This window comes from Mobula birostris, chromosome 13 (assembly GCF_030028105.1).
Source record: "Mobula birostris isolate sMobBir1 chromosome 13, sMobBir1.hap1, whole genome shotgun sequence".
Classification (NCBI taxonomy): domain Eukaryota; kingdom Metazoa; phylum Chordata; class Chondrichthyes; order Myliobatiformes; family Myliobatidae; genus Mobula; species Mobula birostris.
The window spans coordinates 52,431,032-52,442,304 of NC_092382.1; the positions used below are offsets into that span (position 1 = coordinate 52,431,032).

Consider the following 11,273-nt stretch of genomic DNA (forward strand, 5'->3'; position numbering starts at 1 on the left):
CCGCCTCTATCACCGTCGTAGGCAGTGCATTCCACACACACACCACACTTTGTTTAAAAAACGTAGCTCTGACATCTCCTCTGTACCTACCTCCAAACACCTTAAGCCTATGCCCCCTTGTGTTAGCCGTTTCAGCCCTGGGAAAAGCCTCTGACTATCCACACAACCAATGCCTCTCATCATCCTATACACCTGCATGAATTTCCTGCATGCTTCTGTCCAGGCTGAATAACACAATGAGCTCACTGTGGTTTTAACGTTCTTCAGGGCTCTGGTCTAAGGCGGTTAAACTCCTTCTTCCCTGCTCTTTTCAAAGTTTTGTGTCATTTTCACTCATTTCAAAGGTCTGTGCCTCAGACAGCTGGTTTGCTTAAATGCGCCTCTAAAGTCTGACAGCAGATGAGCAAATGAATCTTCGATTGTGTAGAGTCAGAAACCAAAGAGTTACCAGCTTGAATCAGTGTGTTGGGGCTCCAGAAAGAGATGGGAATTAAGAGTTTACAAGGACGAGGAGGAAGAGGAATCCAACCAGCAGAATATGGCTACAAATGAAAGATCAGAAACATTTTGAAACTGTTTGATTGAAAAAAAAGGTGGTTAATTTCAGCAAAATACTGGAGGAAATCAACAGATCAGGCTGCAAATGTGGAGAGGAGTAAATAGGCAACGTTTAGGCCGAGTCCCTTCAGCATGCCTAGATTGTGTACTCCTCTGCTTAGTTGGTGCCTGAACTGCGGAGTTCTTCCAGCATTATGTGTGTGTGTGTGTTTACATTTCCAGCAACAGTAGAATCTCTTGTGTTTCATATCTGCATTTGTAACAAGGTTCTACTTTGGCATTAGACACGCGGAAAGTTTGCTGATAGTTTATGCATTGCTTATGGGAGCTGCTTTCTGCATTAAAAGAGCTGCTGAGTTTTCTACACACAAAAAAACCTGAGGTATGGACATGGAACCTGTGCTTGCAGAAACTTTTAATGGCTCCGTGATGACCCAGAAAGCTCTGCGCAACAATCTTCACTGTCGCTGAAACACCGATTGAATTGCAGTCTGTTCCTGAAAATTGCGCATGCGCGCAGTACTCAAAGGCCTCGAGAAATCGGCTCCAGGTAAGAGATATTCCCCGGCTGCGGGTGGGGGTTTTCAACACCGAATTCGGGACAATTGCTGTGAGCTCCGGACACCGTGAACCATAATCCCGGGACAGTCCTGTTCTCTTCCCTCTCTCTCAGCCCCACGATCCGTACATGGGCCCCGGGGAGCTTCCGGCTGATGAGGGAATGGGAACCGATGGATCTCTCAGACAGAGCTGAGCTCCAGCTGTCTAAATGCAAGGATTGGGAACTCGGAGAAAGGGAACAAAATCTTTTACATCACCAGCTGAGAAAAAAACACCTCTGTTCTGCCTTCAATCACAAACGAGAAAACCTGCAGATATTGGAAATCCAAGCAACACACACAAAATTGCTGGAGGAACTCTGGAAATCCAAGCAACACACACAAAATTGCTGGAGGAACTCAGCATTAGTACTGTTTTCCATAATGCTGTCTGTCCTGCTGAGCTCCTCCAGCATTTTGTGTGTGTTGCTTGTTCTGCCTCCTCTTGTTCTGGACCTTTGTACCCGTGGGAACATGTTTTGACCCATTCTCTCTGGGTACATAATGATATCAAACGCCTTTGTCCTGATCAACAAGTAGCTTTCACACACAAATGTGCCATTCTCCAATGAGACCTGCCCTTCCGTTCATATTCATTGGTCATCAGTCCCCTGGGGGAGGGTTCAGGGGAAATATTTATGTACAATACAGAAACCGGTGTTACCTGTGTGTGTTGTGGCAATGCAAAAGTTGCTGGAGAATTTGCAAGTGCGAGGAAGTGGAGTGATTTTGGAAATCTGACTTTTTAAAGCATCATTTAGCGAGCAAATCAGATATGGACGGTGTGCAAAAGGTCTGGCGAGAAAATCCTTCGTAACCCTCTACAGGCCTGCTGTATAGGTTGTGTGAGAGTGCAGATGAACTCAATCAAACCCAGAGGGCATCAGAGTTCTCATTTGCTAGCTGTTAAAATAAATACCTCTCTATTTAAAGTTCAGTGTGCACATGTTGTCAATGGGTAAAAATTGCACAGGCAAGATTTTTTGGCACACCGGTCATTACAAATTGGACGGGACATTGGTGGGAAGCTGGAGAGACTTCCAGTGTCCTTGACACCCTCACCTATAAGATGTGCATCCAGCTGCAGCTTGTAACCCTGCACGTTCGGGAGTTGGAGCTGGAAATGGATGAATTCCAGATCATCCAGGAGTTGAAGGGAGTGATAGATATGTCATGAAGAGAGGTGCATTGCACCCAAGGTGCAGGACACACGAAACTGTGTGAGAGTTAGAAAGGACCCTGTACAGATTACAGATGTGGAGGTGTTTGTTGTCTTAAGGCAAATTACCATGGATAAATCCCCAGGGCCTGACAAGTTGTTCCCTGGGACGCTGCGGAAGACAAGTGCAAAAATTGTTGGGGCCCAAGCACAAATATTTAAATCATCCTTAGTGACAGGTGAGGTACTGGAGGATTGGAGGACAGCCAGTGTTGTTCTGCTGTTCAAGAAAGGCTCTAAAGGTAAACAAGAAAATTTTATGTTAGTGAGCTTGACATCAGTAGTGGGAGAGTTATTGGAACATATGTGCAGCAACTGGATATATAAGTATTTGGATAGATGTGTTCTGATTAGAGATAGGCAGCATGGTTTTGTGCATGGTAGGTCATGTCTAACCAATCTTATAGAGTCTCTCGAGGATGATATCAGGCAAGTGGACGAAGGCAAGGCAGTGGATGTTGTCTACATGGACTTTAGCAAGGCACTTGACAAAGTCACATATGGGAGGTTGGTCAAGAAGGTTCAGTCACTCAGCATTCAAGATGGGATAGTAAATTGGATGATACACTGTCTTTGGGAGAAGCCAGACTGTGGTAGCAGATGGTTGCCTCTCTGACTGGAGGCCTGTGACTAGTGGTGTGCCACAGGGATCAGTGCTGGATCTGTTGTTGTTTGTCATCTATATCAGTAATCTGGATGATAGTGTGGTTAACTGGATCAGCAAAGTTGTGGATGACACCAAGATTGGTGGTGTAGTGGACAGCGAGGAAGATTATCATGGCTTGCAGTGTGATCTAGACCAGCTGGGAAAATGGGTTGAGAAACATAAAATGGAATTTAATGCTCACAAGTGTGAAGTGTGGCACCTTAGTAGGACCTAGAATTGCACAGTGACTGGTAGGGCACTGAGAAGTGTTGTAGAAGAAAGGGGTCTGGGAATACAGGTCTATATTTCACTGATAGTGGTGTCACAGTTTGATAGGGATAGAAAGAAAGATTTTGGCACATTGGCCTTCATAAACCAAAGTACTGAGTACAGGAGATGGATGTTATGTTGATGTTGTACAAGACATTGGTGAGGACTAACTTGGAGTATTGTGTGCAGTTTGGTCAGCAACCTACAGGAAGATGTAAAAGAGGTTGAAAGAGTTCAGAGAAAATTTGCAAGTATGTTGCCAGGTCTGGAGGACTTGGGTTATGAGGAGAGATTGAACAGGTCTGGGCTTTATTCCTTGGAATGTAGAAGATTGAGGCGAGATTTGATGGAAGTGTATCAAAATTGTGAGGGTTATAGATGGGGTAAGCGCAAGCTGGCTTTTTCCACTGAGATGGTGTGGGACGCCAAACAGAGGCCATGGGTTGAAGGTGAAAGGTGTAATATTAAGGGGAACATGCAGGTAAACGTCTTCACACAGGCAGTCATCCAGGTGTGGAATGAGCAGACAGCCCAACTGGTGCATGTGAGCACAATTTCAACATTTAAGAGGTTTGTATTGGTATCTGGATGGTAGGGGTATGGGTGTAGATAGGTTAAATAGTTCAACACAAGCTAGATGGGCCAAAGTGCCTGCTTCTGTGTTGTACTTTTCTGTGACTCTGTGACAAGAACAAGAAATAATACTAATGTTCATTTAATTCCTTTTAACAGCTGTGCGGGCCAACCATTCATCTGGGCAGGAAATGTTTACATGGCGTTAAAACTGTGGCACTGTAAATTGACAGTAGATAAAAGAAAATCCCAGCTGCACGTCCGTCAACATAGGCTATTTGTGTGAGAGTCTTTCAGTTACTGTGGGGCCAGGCACCCATGCAGCTCAGTGGGAACAGGGAATAATACCAATGGAGAGAGTCAAACTGAGCCAGGTCACAGATTGGAGATGGCAGAAATGCCCCATTCTTATAGAGACAGGAAGAGCATCAGAGAGTTTGATGGTCATTCCAGATACCAGCACTGTGCCCAGATAGAAGATGATTTCTCTCTCCAACTTGGGTTGAATCTCACAGAAACAGTGTGATGGCAGATCACACCTTGGTGACTAAAGTGATCTCATCTGAAATGTTGTCCTTCACCCACTGATGGATTTTATAAATCTTTTTTCAGGTTAAAAACGACAAGGAATTTATCTATGAGGATCTCGAACACAACACGCCAGTTTTGCTGTCTCTGTCCACGCTTATAAGAAGTGGAGCAAGGGATTCACTTGATCATCCTTCCTGCTCAGACTGTGAGGAGGGATTCACTCGATCATCTGACCGACTGGCAGGCCTGTCAGTTTACACAGGGGAGTGGCCGTTCACCTTTTTAAACTGTGGGGATTCAAGGTCATCTCATGAAGGTACATCAGCAAGTTCACACTGGGACAAGGCCATTCACCTGTTCTGTGGTGGGTCTTCTCACCTGTGGACACACCAGTCAGTTCACACTGGGCAGAGGCTGGTCATCTGCTGAATTTGTGGGGAAGGATTCACTCGGTCATCTGACCAAATGGCTCACCAGCGGGTTCACACGGGCGAGTGGCCATTCACCTGCCCGGAAGGTGGGAAGGGATTTACTTGCTCTTCTAAACTGAAGGTACATCAGAGAGTTCACACTGGAGAGAGGCCGTTCTCCTGCTCAGACTGTGGGAAGGGATTCAATCAGTCATCCACCCTACTGACTCACCAGCGAGTTCACACTGGAGAGAGGCCATTCATCTGCTTGGACTGTGGGAAGGGATTCAATTCTTCATCTAATCTACAGAGACACCAGCGAGTTCACACTGGAGAGAGACCGTTCACCTGCTTCGACTGTGGGAAGGGATTCACTGAGTCGACTAGCCTACAAGCACACCAGTCAGTTCACACTGGAGAGAGGCCATTCACCTGCTCAGTGTGTGGGAAGGGATTCACTCGATCAGCTCAGCTGAAGGAACATCAGAGAGTTCACACTGGAGAGAGGCCATTCACCTGCTCAGGCTGTGGGAAGGGATTCACTCGGTCATCTGACCTAATGGCACACCAGCGAGTTCACACCAGGGAGCGGCCGTTCGTTTGCTCGGACTGTGGGAAGGGATTCACTTGGTTATCTAATCTGAAGGTACACCAGAGAGTTCACACTGGGGAGAGGCCGTTCACATGCTCAGTCTGTGGGAAGGGATTCAGTCAGGCATCAAACCTGCAAGAGCACCAGAGAATTCACACTGGGGAGCGGCCGTTCACCTGCTCAGACTGTGGGAAGGGATTCACTTGCTCATCCCAACTGAAGGTACATCACAGAGTTCACACTGGGGAGAGGCCATTCACCTGCTCAGACTGTGGGAAAGGATTCAATTCATCATCCCAACTGAAGGTACATCAGAGAGTTCACACTGGGGAGAGGCCGTTCACCTGTTCAGACTGTGGGAAGGGATTCATGCAGTCATCCGAACTAAAGGTACATCAGCGAGTACATACCGGAGAGAGGCCGTTCACCTGCTCAGACTGTGGGAAGGGATTCACTTTGTCATCTAAACTGAAGGTACATGAGCGAGTTCACAACGGAGAGAGGCCATTCACCTGCTCAGACTGTGGGAAGGGATTCACTTTGTCTTCTCACTTACTGAAACACCAGTCACTTCACACCGGGGAGTGGCCATTCACCTGCTCAGTCTGTGGGCAGGGATTCTCTGAATCATCCTCCCTGCAGAGACATCAGTCAGTTCACACTGGGGAGAGGCTGTTCACCTGCTCAGACTTTGGGAAGAGATTCTCTCAGCCAAATCAACCCTATGTGCATCATTGAGTTGATTGAGCTGGAATGAGGCTGTTCACCTGCTCTGAATGTGGGAAGCAATTCACTCAGTTATCTGAACATATGTAACTCTCGCTTAGGCTAGCAGCTTAATATAGGTGGTGATAGCCTCCCAGCCCAATCTTATCTAATTCTACTTTAGTCTGTTTTTTAAGCTTAGCTGAATAAGAAATGATCTGGCCATGCAAAAATGCTTTAAATGTATCCCATATAATTCATTTGGACGTACCCACTATATCATTAAAATGAAAGAATTCTTTTATCTGGGTTTCAATAAAACCAACAAAGTCAGAGTTTTGCAATAATGTCTGAGACATGTGCCATGTGCTATGTTGAGCAGGCAAGAATGACATAAATTCAAAACACAAACTCAAAGGTGCATGATCAGATATAGCAATAGCGTCATTTTCACAATTTTTAACACTAGGCAGGAAGCGGGGATTGATTATAATATAATCAATCCTCGAATATTTTTTGTAAACATGTGAAAAGAAAGAATATTCTCTGTTACCGGGGTGCAGATATCTCCATAATTCGATCAATCCAAAATTGATCAAAAAGGAGTTAATAAGTGACACAGAGTGAGTTGGAAGTCGCTGATTGGATGAGCTCTTGTCAATCATAGGATTTAAACAACAGTTAAAATCCCCACCCATTATCACATATATTCATTTGAATCAGGCAGTAAAGCAAATATCTTTTCTAAAAAAAGAAGGATCATCTAAGTTAGGACCATACAGATTGACCAAAACAATTTTTCTGTTACAGATCACTCCTTTGACAATTAAAAATCTACCATTCGAATCTGACTCAATATCCTCTTGAATAAATATATTAGATTTAATAAAGATGGACATGCCTTTAGTTTTACTCTGAGAAGTAGAGTGGAACTGCAAACCTCTCCACCATCCAAAAAAAATCTATTTAGATCTCCTGCCCTGATATGTGTCTCTTGAGCAAAAATTATATCAGTTTGGAATCAGTTAATAGTTTTGTCTATTTTTCGTTTAATAGGATGATTCCAACCACAAACATTCCAACTTATTACATTAATCTGTTTAAATACCATATTATAATTTTATTATACTTTATACCTGCACAGAGCACATACCAATACAGGATGATCAAAAATGGTGGTGATGAAGAATACAACCACATAGAAAACACCCATGCTCCAGAACCACCCAAGAGGAAAAAAAAAACTCCTAATTCTAACCCCGCCCACCTCCCTGAAAGCCCAAAATAAAAGGCAAGCAACCTATGATAGCATACGAAGCCAGGGACCACTCTGTCTGTACAGACTCTTGATGCCCAAATTACTGAAGCCGAAATTCATAAAGCTATTTTTTCAATGCAATCTGGTAAGGCCGCTGGACTTGATGGCTGTCCTGGAGAATTTTGTAAAAAAATTGGAAAATTGCTTTTTCCGGATATATGTTGGAAATGTCTAAGGATTCTGTTTTGAAAGGTGATTTACCCTCTACTTTCTATGAGGCTTCTATTTCTTTAATTCTTAAAAAGGATAAAGATCCTACTGACCGTACTTCATATAGACCTATTTCATTATTGAAAGTCGATGCTAAGATTCTGTCAAAGATAATGGCCAATTGGTTAGATAATATTTTGGGTAAAATTATTTTTAAAGATCAAATAGGCTTTATAAAGGGTCGTTTTTCCTTTTCAAATGTTTGGAGACTACTTAACATTATATATTTATCCTCTTTTAAAACTCCACAATGCGTCGTCTCTTTGGATGCTGAAAAAGCATTTGATCGAGTTGAAATATTTCTTTAATGTTTCAGAGAAATTTGGCTTTGGTGTTAATTTTAATAATTGGTTTGGAACGATATATAAAGCTCCTATTGCTACTGTTGTCAATAACAACTGTAGGTCTCCTTTTTTTCAGATTTCACAGGGGACAAGACAAGGTTGTCCATCAAGTCCTTTGTTATTTACTTTAATATTAGAACCCCTTGGTATTGCTCTTCGTGAAGCTAAAAATATTCATGGGATTTTTGTGAATGAGACCATTCATAAGATTTCTCTTTACGCTGACTATTTATTGGTTTATGTATCTAATCCCGAAGAATCTATTCCTGCCTTGCTAAAATTATTCAATAAATTTGGAGATTTTTCAGGATATAAAATAAATGTTAGTAAAAGTGAATAGTTTCCTTTAAATGAACCTGCCTCTATAAATGATAATACTCCTTTCAAAGTCACAGATTCTTTCAGATATTTAGGTGTTATAATCACTAAAAAATATAAGGATCTTTATAAAGCCAATTTTGTTCCTTTGGTAGACTCTATGAAGTATTGATTTAATAGGTGGAGTCCACTTACCTTTTCACTTGTCGGTCGTATCCATATAGTTAAAATGATGATTTTCCCAAAATGTTTATATTTATTTCAGAATATCCCTGTTTTATTGACTAAGAAGTTTCTTTGATCAGATTGATTCTATTATTTTAACTTTTATTTGGAATAATAAAAGACCAAGAATTAGTAATTGTCACTTACAAAAGTTGAAAAGGGATGGAGGTCTCACTTTGCCTAATTTAAGAATGTATTACTGGGCTGTTAATGTGTGATACATGTCCTTTTGGTTATATTGGGTTGATAAGAATGATTGGCCAATTTGGGTAGACCTGGAATTGAAAGCTGTGAAACAGTTTTACTGAACCTCGTTATTAGGAGTTGCTTTACCTATACAATTAGCTAAAGTTGTTAATTTAAATCCATACCCTGTGATTAAGCATTCATTACACACTTGGCTCCAGTTTTGCAATTTTTGAAAATTTTAATCTTAAAAAATTTAAACTTTGTAGTTTAATTTATCAAAATTACTTTTTTAAGCCGCCTTTGAGTGATCCAATTTTTTTACTTTGGAAAAATAAAGGGGTTTTTTTTGTTTTTTTTAAAGAAGATAGATTGGTGTCTTCTGAACGATTAGTTGATAAATATTATCTTTCATACTCACACTTTTTACAATACCTTCAAGTTAGACATTTCTTACAAAGATATTTAAATAATTTTCCTTGCGTATTGGAGGCTGACCTGTTAGATATTATTATGAGTATGAACCCTTTGACGAAGGGTTTATTGGAAGAAATTATATTTTTTTTATTACAATGGGATAAGTGTTCTTTATTTAAGATTAAACAAGATTGGGAGAAGGAACTCAATTTATCTCTTATGACGAAGGATTGGACACGGATTCTGAAGCTGAACTCTTCTTCAATATACGCTCGTCATTCACTATTCAATTTAAAATTGTACATCGTTACCCTTTGATGAAGGAGAGACTGTCTAAAATATTTCCTAATGTTGATAGTTATTGTGATAGATGTAAAACTGAGACAGCTATGCTGACACACATGTTTTGGTCTTGTTCTATACAGGAACAGTTCTGGAAGTCAGTTTTTTCGACAATTTCTAAAGCGCTTAAAATTAATTTACAACTTAACAAATTAACTGTGCTTTTTGGAATAATTCCTCAAAATATCCGTGGTCTCTCTATATCTGACCAACATGTTATTGCATTTGTTACTTTGATAGCTGGGAGGGCCATTTTGTTGAAGTGGAAGGATACATCAGCTCCCACTTTGTCACAATGTTTCTCTCAAGTGATGCTATGTCTTAGTTTGGAGAAAATTCGAAGTCGAACCTTTGAACCTTTATTTGATTTTGAGAAAAGATGGGATTCATTTGCTCGTTATTATTATTTGAGTTAATTGGTAGATTTCCTCCACGATCTAATTGTAAATTTTGGTATATATTTTTTTTTCTTGCTGGCGGATTGCTGTTTATTTTTAGAAGCTTTTTGTATGACGCATGGCTCCGGGTTGTACACCTAATGGGGTTTCCCCCCACTTTTTCCTGCTGAGTAGGGTTTCTATTTAATATCAACAAAATTTTTCAATCTAGAAAATAATGTTTTTTTCCTTGAGACATTGTAAGTATCGCTTACTTTGATGTACTCGTGTTATTTTTGAATAATAATAAAAAGATTTGAAAAGAAAGAAAGAAACTGCCGAGATACAGTCGGCTAAGAGCCAAGTGCTGATAAATGGGACCCGTGTAGAATTGATGAAGTTCCTGTCTCTTTCTCCATTAATGTTTCCTCCTTACGGCAAAACTAACCCTCTCACTGTGTCAGAATCAGTGATGAAATCCGGCCCCAAACACTGTGCTTTCATCCCTGCACATTATAACTTGAACCATCTCACTGAGGGTCTGATGGAGACACAACCCCTGCCCTCTGCACATGTGATCACATCTCCCCTGCTTCTGACATTTCAAATACCCTCAGAATGGTTTTCTGATTCAGTCTGAAGGTTATGGTACATTCAGCTCATCATCAGACCTGACAAACCATGTCTTCCCACAGCTGGTTCCACCTGTTGGTGTGTCCTCTTTCCTCCACCTCCAGGGAAGCTGCATCTCCACACAAACTCCTCACTTGAGATGAATGTCTGTACCCGTGACACAGGAAATCACATCACTGTCTCTCTCCTGATACCATCCGGGACGGGAAGCGGTACCGCAACATAAAAGCCAGGACCAACAGGCTCCGGGACAGCTTCTTCCACCAGGCCGTCAGACTGATGAACTCACAGAGATTTGAGTGTACTCTATATTACATTGTCTGTTTTATTTATTGTAAACTATTATAAATTACTATGACTGCACGTTGCACATTTAGGTGGAGACGTAATGTGAAGATTTTTACCCCTGATGGATATAAGAAATAAAGTCAATTCAATTCAAATCCTGATTCCGTGTCTGACCTGCTCGCCTCCGGCTATCCTCCGTCAACAAGCTTCTTCCTCAGTCACCATCTGTCAGATTATAAAAAACAATTAAAACGATCTATCAGACAGCTGCTGTACCCCTCCACCCCTGAACAGGTTCCCCTGTTAAAACTCTCTGCTCAGCCCCTTCCCTATTCCCTTTCCCTTTCAGACTCTCGATGTGCCAGCAGATCCGAATTCACCGTGTGGACATTTCTACCCCACAGGAGGCTGTACAAACCCGTGTCCTTCTCTGATGCACAGCTCAGTGACCCCAATCCCTGTCTGCACTCGCAGCCCATGACGGTGACAGCTGTCCTAGACTCTGTAACTCA

The 11,273-nt window shown here is 41.8% G+C and overlaps 1 protein-coding gene across 1 annotated transcript; it reads left to right on the forward strand.

Annotated features, from left to right (window-relative positions):
• Positions 1–1,007: 1,007 nt before the first annotated feature.
• On the forward strand, positions 1,008–10,895 carry LOC140206840 (uncharacterized). The gene is made up of 2 exons (XM_072275083.1): positions 1,008–1,108; positions 4,478–10,895. The coding sequence occupies exon 2, from the start codon at positions 4,862–4,864 to the stop codon at positions 6,134–6,136; it is 1,275 nt and encodes a 424-aa protein (XP_072131184.1). The 5' UTR covers positions 1,008–1,108; positions 4,478–4,861; the 3' UTR covers positions 6,137–10,895.
• The last annotated feature ends 378 nt before the right edge of the window (positions 10,896–11,273 follow it).